The sequence below is a fragment of the Gastrolobium bilobum genome, unplaced genomic scaffold, assembly GCF_033153095.1.
Source record: "Gastrolobium bilobum isolate Gb01-03AN ecotype WA unplaced genomic scaffold, APGP_CSIRO_Gbil_v1 utg286713, whole genome shotgun sequence".
Lineage (NCBI taxonomy): Eukaryota > Viridiplantae > Streptophyta > Magnoliopsida > Fabales > Fabaceae > Gastrolobium > Gastrolobium bilobum.
In genome coordinates this window covers 1-16,312 of record NW_026895582.1, presented here as the reverse complement: position 1 = coordinate 16,312, position 16,312 = coordinate 1, and the positions used below count along the sequence as shown (strand labels likewise).

The 16,312-nt window shown below is 36.2% G+C and overlaps 1 protein-coding gene and 1 pseudogene across 1 annotated transcript; one reads left to right on the top strand and one right to left on the bottom strand.

The window, feature by feature from the left end:
* Positions 1-469: 469 nt before the first annotated feature.
* LOC133317787 (histone-lysine N-methyltransferase, H3 lysine-9 specific SUVH4-like) lies at positions 470-5,960 on the top strand (the record flags this gene model as incomplete). Its single annotated transcript, XM_061519680.1, has 9 exons — positions 470-532; positions 864-1,050; positions 2,933-2,982; positions 3,349-3,437; positions 4,218-4,377; positions 4,462-4,567; positions 4,662-4,844; positions 4,950-5,183; positions 5,642-5,960. Coding segments are annotated over 9 exons (1,186 nt in total), but the record flags the coding sequence as incomplete, so codon positions are not given.
* A 6,806-nt stretch (positions 5,961-12,766) lies between these two features.
* Positions 12,767-14,883, bottom strand: LOC133317777 (uncharacterized; annotated as a pseudogene).
* Between the last annotated feature and the right edge of the window lie 1,429 nt (positions 14,884-16,312).

Here is a 16,312-nt window from a genome sequence, read left to right as displayed (position 1 = left end):
GCTGAACCCCAGTTTATAGACCTAATGTTCATTTAAGTTTTATATTTGCTGGACCTTATACACTTGATGTTACCTTCATTTTGAAATCTGCAAGATAGGTGGCTGTAGTTAGAGGACACCAGCTAATTGTTGGTATTTTAAAAGTTCACGAAATAATATGAAAATGTAAATTTTAATATGCAAAAGTTATTTTAATGTTAGAAGCATACAAGTGTAACAAAATGATTTGATCCAAGTTCTGTTATAAGTTGCTGGCAGGAATTAATTTCAGAATGCAAGTGAAGTGCCCTCAAAATGGTTAATTTCTTATTTTATCCTTCTATTTACAAAATAGTTTATTTGATGTTGTGCTAATTATCCATGTCTCAATGTGTAGAACTGCTTCAGCTTTGAATTGTACTTCGTTGCAATGATTACACTCATATAAGTACCTTCTCTGGTTATTGTAATGATATAAATGTGCATGTAGGTCTGCTGTAAATGATGAGGATGAGATGAGTGGCCTTCCAAATATTCAAAAAAATTCATCAAGGTAAGAGCTGTTACTGCTTTGATGAGTGGAATGCTAGAGCTATGTAACTATTTGGACTCAAGAGTTGAATGCTTCGGATTTGATTTAATGACAAATTTAATTACATTTTTGTTCTGAACTGATAAAAATCTGTATTCAGTTGGAAGTTGCAAGTAATAATTTGTTGAGAAAGGAATTGAAGCTTTCTTTTCATGATTGATTTTGGCACCTGAAACAATTGGTTTCAGGAGCTAGCATTGATGTTAAATTTCTTGCAATTTGAATTCTTAGTTGTTACCGTAAGTGCATTTACTCTGGTCTCTAAAATTGCACTTTTTAACTGGTGAAACAGATTGATATGGAATATGGAGACAGGATTTACTTCCAATTTTTGGGTGATACTTCAAATCTTTTATGCCCTTTCTTTTCATGTTTTGCAGGTTGTCAACTATTGGCCAGAAAAGGGAATATCTGGATTTATAGTATATAAATTTCGACTTAGGAGACTTGAAGGGCAGTCTACATTAACCACTAATCAGGTTCAATTATATTTGTTCTAATTTCATCTAGAAAATGTTTTCTTGTTTTATTGTCTGTGTTTGGTAAAATCACTACAAATTTATCATAAAGCAGAGGTTGGAATTTAATTAGAAGGAATTATATATGAAAATGGAGAAGTGAACCCCCAAGGGTAGCTCAGTTGGCAGCTGAGCTTCCAAGGGATTGCTTGGTGCAGGGATCAAACCCTGCCTCAAGCAGTTTCTTGGAAAATCTTTGGAGGCCAGAGGATAAGCTAAAAATCTTCGGTTAGGGGATTAGTCTCGTCCTTTCTCCGGTTGCGAAGCTTAGTGCACCCACTGTTACAATGAGGGGCTAGCCTAAACGGGCCGTACCTTGAGGGCATGGTGCCCGGAGAAGGTTGAATGGGGATACCTCCTGGCAATGTACCAAAAAAAAATAAAAAATAAAAAAAAATGGAGAAGTGAAGAAGCTAAATAAATTTTTATGGCTATGATACATTCCTCAGGATTGACCAACAGTAATGTAGTTGTGACATAGTGACTTGATATATTTTCAAAGTGAAATAATGGGGATGTTGAATTCTGGTTTAAACATGTGAACGTAATAGCTTAACTGTGGGAAAAGCAACGGCCCATCCATATATTTTGTTGCTATTTGATTTCTTAGATTGGGTTTGTAACACTTTAATTCTTACCCATTTACTTGTTTAGATATTGATTCTTTTTTTTGGGAGGTTTTGGGGGTAGAAAGATGTAAATGGGGTTTCGCTATACCCTTCGGGTGTAGGACTGATTCCCCCTTGAGCCTCGAGTTGACCTTGGCAACAAGGTGCTTCTAGACGAAAAATGGAGTCCAGATACAACAAAAAAGCCAGTCCCTTGCTCTGTAAATTGGAAATGGAAATAGTTATGGCCTTATGGGAATAGCACCTAAAGCAGCCATAAACAAAATCCTATCCCATGCATAACAAGTTTAAGAGTAAAGGGGAAAAGGGTAAACTTGAAAATATAAGTGTTCTCCTCTATTGAATTACACTATAGAACTGCATAAATTGCATGCTGCCATAAGATTTCAACTTTCTTGTTTTCATCTTGTTTTCATCAAAACATTCATAACGAACCATTAAGACTGCCTCAAAGTAGAGGGTCACACACAGTGCCTCACCAACCAAGAGCTGCTAAATAAGTGTTCCATAGGAAAGTATTTGCCTTACAAAAAAGTTTTGGTGATGCAAAAATAGTAATAAACCTAAAAGCCTTAGTTGTTTGGTGAAGGTCTAAGAATGGGTTTGGTTAATAGAGATGAGATAAACCCAAAGAGTTTGAGCATGAAAGTGCCCTGACCAATCTGTCAAGGCTGTTCTAGTTTTATCAAAGAGATAAATTCTACAAGTTCATATTTATATAGCTCTAATACAAGTATAAAAGAATAAGTAATGTAACTGAACTACAAAATTAACTAGAACACACAAATATGTAACAGTATTTATTTACTTAACATGTATTCTTGCCAACTCTTGTGATTTCCTATACTTTAGTTATATACAAAGAAAATGCTACAAAGTTCATTGTAGCAATTTTTAAAGAAAGAGAAGTGAGATTGATATCTGACAGCTAGTAACCCACTAGCATTTAGCTTATTCCTATGTTATATGTGTCTTGTGTCCCATGATTTTTTTAATCAAAAAGAAGTTTTCTTACTTTCCCCAGTTTAGTGTTCGTTTTGTAGGTATTCAAATGACTAGTTGTAGAGCTGTGTATAGTCATGATCTTTTTTGTTGTAATTCTCTTTATCTAGATTCATATTGATAGTCATATTTCATCTGTTTCCTTTAGGGTGATTTTGCAATCCAAGCAGTGGGGCTTTAAAGGATCTTAGCTTATTTTGTTGTGATGACAGGTTTATTTCACTCATGGTCGCATACCTCAGTCACCTGCAGAAATACGAGGGTAATTGATGGAACCCAGAAAAATAACACTGATATAAAATGAAATCAGATAAAGATTAACAACAAATTACAGTAATGCAAACATAGAAAGACACCTAGAGGAAAAAGTCCACTCCAAGGCAACATCCCTAGCCTTGAGAGCATCCCTATTTCCTCTCCCAATTCCCCACTCCAATTTATCTGAAAACATGCATAACGAAACCTCACCCTAAATGTCTATATATTCTAATCCTAACAAATGATAACTAATGGGCTTGGATATTTATTGAAGGCCCATCATTAATCAATGAAGAAACTTTTGTAAATTGAATATTTAATATGCTTTATCCCAATTATATTAGGCTAACATCTTTTATACTTTGCTTAGGTTGGTATGCGAGGATATCACTGGAGGTCTGGAACATCCACCCATTCCTGCTACGAATTTGGTTGATGACCCCCCTGTTCCACCCACAGGCAAGTTGAATTATGGGTTTGCAATTTGAATCCCCTGTTTTATTGGTGAGAGTGAATCCTCTCGTGTAAATTTCACATGATAGTCATTTGTAAATTTTATGTCTCTCTCTCTCTCTTCACAAGCTTTAAATCGGGTGGCCTATCAACATTTGTGATATTTATAAAAAGAGAGATAAATACAATTTTTACATGATCAGGTCATATGAAAGTTACAAATAAGAGGATTCATTCCCTATTTTGGTTGATATATATATATATATATATATATATATATATATTCACACACTGATTGTCACTTTATTTCAAGCTGTGAATGCTGTTGGGTAGGTCCAAGCGTTAATTGCTGTTGATTTTAAATTTCAGTGCTAGAATATCTTATATTTTTTAATCTTTTATTATTGATCCAAGATATGCTAATTCTCTTATGTGTTGAGTAGATATTTACTCTTGAATTTACTTTGTGAGTTAGCTCATTATTATGGAAGTATGGAAGGAAGGTAGCGTAGTCAAAATCATCATAAAATTTTAATAACTCTGCCTTTATCCTCTAATATTTGTTGATAGTCATCATTGTCTCTTTATGCTTGGATGGAAATTCATTTCTTCTTGTAGAAGTGGAATTATTATTATTATTTTTGTTTATCCACCTGCTCATGTCCTTTTATGTCAGATTCATGTTGTGATGATTATATAATAATGTTCACCATTGTACTTTTAAATATTATGAAAGCTAAATTTTGCTTTGTGCTTACTTTGGTGTCTGATTTTTAAATATTATAGGTTTCACATATTATAAGTCCGTCAAGGTTGCAAATAATGTGACGGTTCCCAAAAATGCTACTGGATGCAAATGCAAAGGCTTTTGTATTGATCCGACAACTTGTGAATGTGCATTGCTTAATGGCTCAGATTTTCCCTATGTATCTCGGGATGGTGGCAGGTTAGAAACTTGATTCGTGAAATGCCAGTTAAATTTTGTTTGCTGTAATATTTGATGTGGTTGCTTTTATGTATAAATTGACAGGTTAGTTGAAGCCAAAGATGTAGTTTTTGAATGTGGCCCCAAATGTGGTTGTGGTCCTGGTTGTGTGAACCGAACTTCTGAAAGAGGACTTAGATATCGTCTGGAGGTAGCACATTGTATTGGTATCCTAAGATCTTTAGATTATTAAGATAACTATATTGAGTTTTTAATTTTGTTTATTCAACTAAATTGTTACATAGGTTTTCCGTACTGCAAAGAAAGGATGGGCCGTTAGATCTTGGGATTTTATACCTTCTGGAGCCCCAGTTTCTGAGTACACAGGAATACTTGCTAGGACGGAAGATATGGAAAGTGTATTGGAAAACAATTATATTTTTGACATAGATTGCTTGCAAACAATCAAGGGGCTTGGTGGAAGAGAGGTATTGAATCCTTTGAAACCTTATCATGTGATTATATTTTTCTCAGCTACTTCACCTAAATGTTTAGAACTTTTCTCGTCTCTTTGGTGACATTAATTTTGACAGAGGCGGTCAAATAATGTAGCATTTCCTGCAAATCTTTTGGACAAATGCGATGACCAAGGTTCTGAAAGTGTGCCAGAGTTTTGTATTGATGCAGGATCTACTGGAAATATTGCTAGGTTTATAAACCATTGTTGCGAGCCTAATCTATTTGTTCAATGTGTTTTGAGCACACACCATGATTTGAAATCGGCTCGAGTAGCGTTGTTTGCTTCCGACAATATACCCCCTTTGCAGGTAACTCATTTTCTATATTCCCCCGATTTGTCTTCTTGGGGATGTTGTTAACATATTGGGGTTGGGGATGTGGCCGAAAAATTAACATGTTTGCTGATATTTGTTATTGATAATTATGGTGATAGCTATGTCAACTCACTTTAGACTGTTGAAATTTATTTTATAGCCATGCTTATTTTCTTACTTCTGTTACCTATTGTTTCTGGGATGTTTCATGAATTAGATTTTGGGAGGATTTGTGGGTAATAGATATACCTTCTTTATTCTCTTTCTTTTTTATATCATTGGCACCCCTATATATGTGACTAGTGGACGTCACAGTGTGAAAATGGAAGTGTAAGGGTGGGCCTACTTCCAATCCTGCAAAGTCTGAGAGTCTTGTGTACTGGTGTTTTCTCTTTTGGGGTTTTAGTCTGAAGTCTTTGACAAATGTTTTGAATCTCTTTGATTTCTTGCAGGAGCTGACATATGACTATGGCCATGCGCTTGATAGTGTCTTTGACTCCAATGGGAAGATAAAGCAAATGCCATGCTACTGTGGAGCCCCAGGCTGCAGGAAGCGATTGTTCTAAGTGTGTTACTTGGTCCTTTTTTATGAATGTTGTATGGGTGTTGTACGTGGTCTTTTTGCAAAACTAGAGGTCGTATTTTTCCTAAAACTTTCGCTCAAATCCATACATGATTGATTTGTTGTATCTGTAAATGATACCAAAAATGACAATGTAATTTTTGATGCAAGTCCAAAAGGATGAAATAGATTTTTTTTTTTGTTTGTTTGTTTGCTGGAAATAGCCTGCTTTATTGAATACTGCGAGTGATACAGAATGGGTATCTGTAACAGAATAGAACTATGAACTATATTCTTATTCACAATGATCAATGAGTCTCTTCACTACACAATGCCCCTATTTATAGTTACATTTGAACATTATTATATAATCATCACAACATGAATCTGACATGAAAGGACATGAGCAGGTGGATAAGAAAAATAATAATAATAATTCCACTTCTACAAGAAGAAATGTTCCTGACGGTGGCGGTCAGCTTGATTCTTCATTCTTTGTTGTGCTCGTTGTAATTGCACTTTTAATAAGGATAAAACTTCCCCTCTCTGACGCAACATCATATCTACTGCTTCTGTTTGAACAGAATCCTTGTGGTACTGAGGGATGAGAGTTGGTAGTTTCCCATATAGCGCTTGAAAGGGAGACATTTGGATGGAAGAATGCACTGAAGTATTATAGTGTAACTCAGCCCAGCATAGCCATTGAGACCATCTACTGTTCTGATCAAAGCAAAATGCACGCAAATACTGTTCAAGATATCGGTTGGTGACTTCGGATTGTCCATCCGTTTGGGGATGGTATGAGGAACTAGCAAGTAATTTAGTTCCACTCAAACGAAATAACTGCTGCCAAAACCGACTTATGAAAACTGGATCACGATCCGAAACCAAAGATCTAGGAAAGCCATGGTGCTTCACTACCATCTCACAAAATAAGGCAGCTACAGAGTTGCTGGTAATGGTCCAAAGTGGCCATATTTAGACAATCGATCCACCACCACTAATATGGTTGCATACCCATTGGACTTTGGTAATGCAGTGATAAAATCTAAGGTTAAGTCATCAAAAATTGCATCAGGAATCTTTAATGGTTGCAATAAGCCAAACGGTACCTGAGTTGAATTCTTTATTTGTTGACAAATGGAACATTCTTGGACAAATAATTTGACATCTCTCCTCATGTTGCTCCATTTAAATGAAGTAGACAACCTCATGAATGTTCGTTGAACCCCAGCATGTCCCCCCACAGGTGTGCAATGTGCTTCTGTCAACAATAGTGCCTTCAATGTAGATGCAGATCCTAACAAGCACCTAGACTTGTGAAATAGCATACCATCCTTTCGAGAGATAGCTGGATCCATATGAGAGCCTTCATCAATCAATTTGTGGATAGCTAATAATTCTGGATCACTGTTATTTTCCTCCTTGATCTTCATCCATACATCAATTGTAGGCTGTGATTGTAACACACAGCAAGTAAGAATTTCTTCCTCTGGAAATTGGCGTGAAAGAGCATCAGCTACAATGTTAGAAGAGCCTGATTTGTACTCAATTGAAAAATTATAGCCCATGAGCTTATGAGCATACTTTTGCTGTTCTGGAGTTTGGATAGTTTGCCTCAACAATTCCCTTAAGCTTTGGTGATCTGTTTTAATCACAAAATAAGAGCCAAGTAGATAATGTCTCCACTTTTTGATTGCCTCAGTGACTGCAAAAAGCTCTCGAACATATGCAGATGCCACAGCCATCCTAGGACCCAATTTCTTACTGAAATAAGAGACTGGTCTACCTTCTTGTAATAAAACTGCCCCCACTCCCAAGTTGGACGCGTCTGATTCAATCACAAAGGAAGAAGTGAAATCTGGCAGCCTTAGAACTGGAGTGGTGGACATAGCTAGTTTGAATGCTTGGAAAGCACTTTCTGCCTCAGATGACCATTTCCACTTATCGAGCTTCAATAATTCAGTGAGGGGATGAGCCAATGAGGCATAGCCTTGTACAAACCTCCTGTAATAGCCTGTTAACCCCAAGAAGGCTCTAAGCTGTTTGATAGATTTAGGTATTGGCCACTCCATCATGGCTTCAATTTTTTTAGCATCTGCCTTGACACCAGAAGCAGTAACCACATGGACCAAGTAGGCAATTTCACTTACACCAAAATCACATTTGCTTAATTTGACAAAAAACAAATTATCCAATAGGCAAGACAGTGCTGTTGCCAAATGCTCCTTATGATCAGCCAAGGAAGAACTATAGATTAGAACATCATCGAAGAAAACCACAATGAACTTGCGAAGGAATGGTCGAAAAATTCTATTCATGGTTGATTGAAAGGTTGCTGGTGCATTTGTAAGGCCAAATGGCATAACTTTGAATTCATAGTGACCATCATGTGTTCTAAATGCGGTTTTGTGTACATCTTCTGGTTTCAGACGTATTTGATGATAACCAGAACGCAAATCCAACTTACTAAACAGCTTAGCATCATACAATTCATCCAATAGTTCATCTATGGTAGGAATGGGAAAAGCATCCTTGATAGTTAATGCATTTAAAGCTCGATAATCAACACACATACGCCAAGTATTGTTATTTTTTCTGACTAACAAAACGGGAGAGGAAAAAGAGCTATGACTTAGCTGAATCCAACCAAAATCTAAGAGTTCAGCAACTTGCCTTTCGATTTCCTCCTTTTGGTGATGAGGGTATCTGTATGGCTTCACTCTGACAGCTTTAGACTCATCTATCAGCTGAATAGAATGTGTCAATTCGCGAAATGGAGGCAATGTCTTAGGTATCTCAAACACCTGTTGCCATTTGACTAATACATCCCATAATTCAGGTGGAATTTTCTCCTTCAGAAGTAACATATCAGAATTCACTTGAGTGACTGCATCATCCTGCCCCCACAAAGCATGACAAGTGGTTTGCTCCTCCATCACAGCTACTGACTGCTGTTGTGGTTTGGTACCCTTCAACTCAATCAACTTATTGGTCCATGTAAATTCCATAGACAATTCAGCATAATTGTGAGTAACTCTTCCCAAAGTAATTAACCATTGCATCCCCAAAACAATATTGAGATTGCATAAGTCTAAGACATATAGATCAGTCACAAATGTATGTCCTTGAATCAGTAATTGGACCTGAGAGCATTTTCTGTCACATTTCAAAAACTCACCATTGCCCATAAAGACTCTCATTTTAGGTGTTCGAACCATTGACAAGTGTAGTTCCTCAACCAAACTTCTTTGTATGAAGTTGTGAGAACTACCAGAATCCACCAACACTTTAACATCCAATGATCCTACCCTTGCCAACAGTACCAAAGATTTAACATCTGACCTGCCAGACAGTGAGTGTAATGCAGCATCAAGTTTCGAATCCTTAGTATCTTCTTTTCTCCAAATTATTTCCTCCTCTGATTCTTCACCAGAATCATCATCAACTATCAGGACTAGCATCTTAGCTTTGCAACGGTGTTTAGAGGACCACTTTTCATCACACACATAACAAATCCCCAATTCCCGTTTCTTTGCCAACTCATCAGATGACATTTTCTTAATGGGCCAATTAGAAGTGGAAGCTGAAGCTGCTTGTGAAGGTAAAGTATTTGAGCTAACCTTCTTCGATGTGCTTCCTAAATTCGGTCGAGGAACAAACTTCTTGGGTTGATTTTGAAAAGAATTACGCAGCTCCCCATGGTGGCTATCATAAGCTATAGCCAATTGCATAGCTTGGTGAAGAGAAGTTGGCCACCTAAGCTGCACTGCCCCTTGCAACTCTGCATGCAATCCAGCAATGAAAAAAGTCATCAAGAGGTCATTACTTATATTCGAGACCTGGTTCATCAACCGTTGAAAATCTGCCATATAATCAGCCAAGGATCCAGTTTGCAGAAGTTTAGCCAAAACACCACGAATATCTTTGTAATTAGAAGGACCAAAACGTTCCCTAACAGCACGAACAAACTGCTCCCACAACGTGATGTTCCCACTGGTAAACATCCATTGAAACCAATCGGCTGTTACTCCCTCCATGCGTAATCCAGCCAATTCCACCTTAAATTGCTCTGGAACTTGTTGGATTTTGAAGAATAATTCTGTTTTAAAGATCCAAACATTTGGGTCTTTTCCCTCAAATTTGGGTATCTCCGGTTTGAGGAATTTCAACACCGATCGTGGATCATCATGATTATGAACATGATTAACAACACGCGGTGCTGATGAACCCACATTAGTACTATGATTCTCAAAAGTCATACCTTGAGCTTGAAGGAGAGATTCCTTAAAAGTCGTTTGCATGTCCTGAAAACGAGACTCCATTGTTGCAAACAATTGTTCCATGCGTTGATTGTTCTGCTCCCGGTATTGCATGAACTCCTCAGCAAGTTCCTGAAGCTTCATGATCGCCATGGTTGAACTTGACTCCACCAGGATGAAAGCACCAATGATACAGAATGGGTATCTGTAACAGAATAGAACTATGAACTATATTCTTATTCACAATGATCAATGAGTCTCTTCACTACACAATGCCCCTATTTATAGTTACATTTAGGTGCTGCCACGCAAGCACTACTACTCAATACAACTAACTATTAACTGTCTTCTTATTCACATGGATCACAACCCATGTTAATGCCACTATGTTACATGATCTAAGGCCCACGAAGGACAACCCCTTATCCTTTTGCTTCGGGCTTCAGGCCCTGTTATGTTCCTAACAGCGAGTTTATTGATTTTCGGGTCCAAAAGAAATAAAACGAAAACACCCAAGTATAGGACACATCAAATCGGCAAGAGCAAAAGAATCCATTACAGGAGGATGAGTTTCCTACTTGGTATCCCAACTATCTTCCTCGCCAAAATTAACAATGTTTCTAATTACAGATTTTCAACCTTGCTTATAACTTTTACATATAATTAATTTTTTCATTATTTAACTATTCACGAGATTTGAAATGCCCTTACACTGAAGTAAAATGTCGAAGTTTATAATTCTCATCGTAACATGAACTGCGTTTCGCATATTAATTATTACACAAGCAAAGCCAAAAATTAAGGTACCAGAATACGAGGGGGAAAAGTACGTATTACGCACGTTAGAAAGTTAACATAATTAAAATTATGCACAACAAATATTCTCTTAAAAATGTTTTGAAGATTGGGTTTTGCATTTGTCATGTTGGACGACAAAAGTTGAATTTCTTACACATATATAGATACTTGTGTTACATTTTCTTTTCTTTTCTTTTTCTTTTAAAAATTATGGACCTCACAATGATTGCCTCTATAGCATTATTATTATATAAGGATTGTCATGCATCATGATCAATGTTATTAAACCCAGTATTTAAAAACCCGGCTCGACTATTGACTCAGCTAAGGTCAGGGGTCATGGGTCACGGGTTCGACCAGAGGGTCACGAGGTCACTTCGCTGATCCAATTTTATACATTAAAAAAATAAAAAACATATATTCTGTAAGAAAAATTGAAAATAATCAAACCACCGATCATTAAAGATTCAAAATATACTTAATATAATTCAACCAATTACATCCACAAGTTAATCAAAATATCAAAGTATAAAACACATTCAATGGAGTTAATGAAAAATTATATCATCAAACTCAGGCTCTTCTTGTCCTTCTTATGCACCTACAACATCCCTTACCCAATAGAGAATAGTGGAGGAGAAGCGGCCACACGACAAATTAATAGTTTGGAGAGAAGAACCAGCACGATGGAGGATATCTCCGGATCTGGGAGACTGAGTCTAGGTCTGGGCGTGAAGAGTGGACAATGCATCATGCCTAGCCTACCTATACTAAGAAATTCTACAAAGAAAATGGGGGGCGGCGATGATCAAACCCAAGACATTGAAGCTCAGATACCATGTAAAGAACCAATTCATCCAAAAGCTTAAGCTGGTGGGTGAGGGCTTTTTAATGGGTTATACTATTCTCTAACATTTTGTTTTTTACACATCAAACGATGTTATTTTGTGTATAATTTTTTTTTTTAAAATGCAATGACCCCTTTGACCACAAAGTCACGGGTTCAACTGGAGGGTTTCGGGGGTTAGAGGGGTCAAAGTGCAAGTAGGGTCTAACTACTAATCCAAACCCTTAGAGAGACGGGGTTAGTGACCCGACAAGGTCGACCCCGACGTGGGGTAAGGTTTTAAAACACTGATTAATCCCAACCTAATTATTGATCCGATCGAGGTACAAGGTCACTTGATCATTAGTTCAACCAGTGGATCACTGGTTCAACCACATGTCCTGATAAGTATATGTAAATCTATAATTTATATTTAAAAAGTTATAAATATACTCAAATACATGTAAAAAGTGATACCAAATCCAAATATTTTAAGGGAAAAATTATACTTACTACTTTTTTTCCTTACTATCTCTTATTACCAAATCTTAACCGTCGATTTCCGTCAATCTAACGGTTATAATTTATTGAAAATTAATAATTAATTAATAAGTATAACCTAATACATTATAACTATTAGATTGACGAAAATCATCGGTTAAAATTTGATAGTAAGGGATAGTAAAAGAAAAAGTAGTAAGTATAACCTATATGAAAAACAATAAATTACACATCATTATCCAACAAAAGATCAATCAAATATATAATACTTGTGATACTGATGCGATGCTTCAGATTCAATAGACGACGCTTCAGGTTCAATAGAGGACATCTCTAACTATAAATCAAATCAAAATTCCATATATATTGTATAATCAAGATAATATTAGTATTATAGATACATAACCTATGTAACAGATTGCTTAAATATTTCAAAAGAAAACAAATTATTTGTGTGTAAAAATAAAAAAGAAAAGCATCAATTGATAAGAACAAATAAATTTTTTTTTTTATAAAACCGGACCAGGCACTGAGCCACCAATTTTTACAAAAAGGTTCAATGACATGACCGATCAAATATAAAAATCGAACCGGGTATATGATCGATTCACTGGTTTTCAGATCAACCTGGCCAGATCGATAATGTTTTTATAACACTGATCATGATGGTCGTTTCTCCCTTTGAAGATTATTAAAAAAATGTAAAAATTGCAATTGACTGCTGCTTTCCGTTCGGGGCTTCATAAATTTTTTTCAGTACATCTTAATCTCCACACAAATTATTATGCTTGATTTGAAGTTTATACCTATTGCAGTTCAAGAAACTAATACAGCGAAATGAAAATCTGGGTACATCATGATGTAGTTCATAAATTAATAGAAGGGAGCACTAGTCTGAGATGACCCTAAAAAAAAAGGGTTGTAGTCAGAAGTCCCATTTTGGCTAATTTTGCTGAGTCTAGGAACTCATTACCCTGTTACACAATAGGCTCCTCCAAGTCCTCCTGGGTTTTCTTCCTAAACTGACGATTTAACCTCGGCAAGCCCTTCTTAGTGTCCTCAGTAACCTCTGGTTCATCCTCCTCCATTGCACAAACATATCATTATTTTGTGTGTCACCAGCAGCTATTCTAACAGTGAAAGCTCTTTTATTCATGGGCTCCTTGTCAACATCAAGCTTTTGCTTTGACACCATCTCATTCTCTCCCGGCATCTCTCCCGTAGTGGCATCATCTGCATGTGATCCAGTTCCCGTGGCAGCAGCATTTGACCCCTTTTAAGCATTCAAGGAAGCTCATATATGCTTCCGTATTTGATTTGTCGTCCATGTCACTTGTAGAATCAAAAGTATAATGTGTGTATCTTGAAGGATTACGAATATAATCCGGAACGGCTGAAGCAAATTCCTGTGACTTTGATAACTGATTTGAAGCTGCAATCTCTTCCATTGAAGGAGTCTTCATGCGAACATCCCTGGTTCCTTCATTCTCACATTCAGAATCAAACCGAACACACGCTTCTTGGACCTGGTTTCCGAAGGATGATTCTCTTTATTCTTCAAAATTGACTTGGGGTTAATAACACCACCACCACCACCACAAGTGTCAGGTGTAGATTTCTCAGAGACATGCAAAGCATCAATTTTTTTAGCTGCTTCATCATCCTGCTTAAGCCTAATCCTAGCAGCCAAGTGATTTGCACGTGGGTCTCTCATAAAATCTTTGAACGTAGTGGGAATTTCACTGCAAGAACTCATCTCGACCCCATCGTCATTTATATCCTTCATATAAACGCGGTCCCCCGAATTCTCTTTGCCAATAGCCTGTTTGTCATACTGATCTTCCTCTTCCTGCATAAAGTGATACAGTCAAGTTCTTTTTTTTTTTTTTAAAAAAAAATCTAAATTTTGAGGATGAAAAACTTTAAACAAATATAAACAATAAAAAAAAAACAAAGAAGCACAAAATCAATTGTTGATAGTGTTCACTAGTTAAATTGTTGATTTCAAGGAAAAAATGATTGAATCCTTGAATTTTGATTACTATACAAAGTTGAGCGAAGTTGGTACAATTCGAATTTTAAATATATAATCTTAGTTCATCACATCATAATAGACTCTTCAATTTATTTGCAATTGTGATCTTCCTCTTGCTGCATAAGGTGATTGAGCCACGTGTGTGTGTGTGTTTTATTCAAGAACTTCGACAACAACGACAACAACAAGAAGAAGAAAAAGCATAAAGGGGAAAAATAACCCATCAGTTAAATTATTGATTCGGATGCACTTTTAACACAAAGAAAATTCAATTAGGGTCGTCTAATTGTTTGAGTGAAGTGGGTTGAATTGGAATTTGAATTATACTGTATTCCTCAGCATAGTAATAATAATTAGAGATTATTGGGAAAAAGATAAAAGGGAATGAAAAGTTCCTCGTAATCGAGGGTGCAATCGAGGCCAATACCAGACCTAATTTGCCACTGTTCATCGTCGTAATCGGGTGGCTTAGAGGGTCCACGCACGTCTTCTTCATCGTCATTGTCGTTTAGGTTTTCTAGGTCATTCTCCAGCTCAACCCTAAATTGGGAAGAGGAATAGGGTTTGGGTTTGGATTGATGGACGCGTTTGGAGTAGGGAGTGTCGTTTATCTCGTATTGGGTGAGAGACCAAAGAGAGTTGAGAGAAGAAGAAGGGATAGGAAGAGAACCGAAGGCTTTTTCAACTCGTACTTTGAAACTGTCTTCTATGTTATGTTATTCTTCTTCCTTATGGCTACCATTATAGTAGCAGATGCAATTCTTATTTGTAGCAAAAATCAAGGGCTAAGACCAAGGGTATTATGGGAATTCCTCGACCAATTCATGGATTAATCTGTTAATTTAAATTAATCATATATTTATCAAACTTTTATCACAATTATGTATGTAAGAGTCAAACTCAGAACATATTAATCAATGTGAAATAACCTAGTGCCAGTTAATTTAACTGTTTGGTGATGATTTTTATTTTTTACTTCTAGCATTGGGGAACATTTTATTTTTTTCCCTCTCTAATATATTATTATTTCCTCGTTAGGGGAAATTAAATGGAAAATAGTTTTTTAATATATTGTCTTTTCCTAGGATATTATACAGTAAGGGTTCTACTTGTTTGAGATAATTTCAATTATATATAAATAAATTAATGATTATTCCATGTTTCAATTTTAATATTTTTTTTAAAATGATTTAATAATGTTAAGTGAATATGAAAGGATTAATTTCTTATAAAAATTTCTGAACCGCAAGAATAACATAAAGTGACATATCATGTCGCAAAATAAAAGAGACATAATTATTTTCAATATTATATAAAAATAAAATATCATATTGTTGCTTTCTTCAATACAAAGTAGAGACTCAAGCAATGTTTATTAACTCGTTGCATTGTAAATTCTTATATTAATTTGCATTAAATTCTATATTTTTTTTTAAATGGTTTTGCTTCTTAAAATGAGTGAAAGCTAATAAAATATATAAACTCAAACCATTTTTGTTAAATAGATTGATTCTATAAAAAAATGAAAAAAAAAGTATACATTTACCCCATTCTTGCTACTAGAGGAGACAGAGAAAATTTAAATTTTTTTGAAGGGAGAGAATACTTTATTTTTAAATGATAGAGAACACGACTATCATAATTTTTCTCCCCACATATATGAAGTGTGAGTGGTCTGTATTCTGTTTATCTCCCCACAATTTTCACATGATCCCACATTTGCTTCACACTCCTATATATATAGTAGTCACCTGCTGTCCTGCTGTGATGATGGCGAAAACGGCAGTGGTATACGCCGTTTTGGTGGCGGCGATTTGGGTTGTGGAATCGGAGTACATAGAGTACAACACGACGCAGAGTATCGTACCTGACAAAATAAACGTGCACTTGGTACCTCACTCCCACGATGATGTTGGGTGGCTCAAGATCGTGGTTCAGTACTACGTTGGAGCCAACAACTCCATTATGGTTTGTGTTACTTTTCTTCGCTGCATGCAAAGGTTGTGATTGTTGATCGAAGATTTTTTTAAGGTGATTTTTGTGTTGGTACTGGACAGGGTGCGTGTGTGCATAACGTGCTGGATTCTGTGATTTCCGCGCTCTTGGAGGACAATAATCGCAAGTTTATCTATGTTGAGA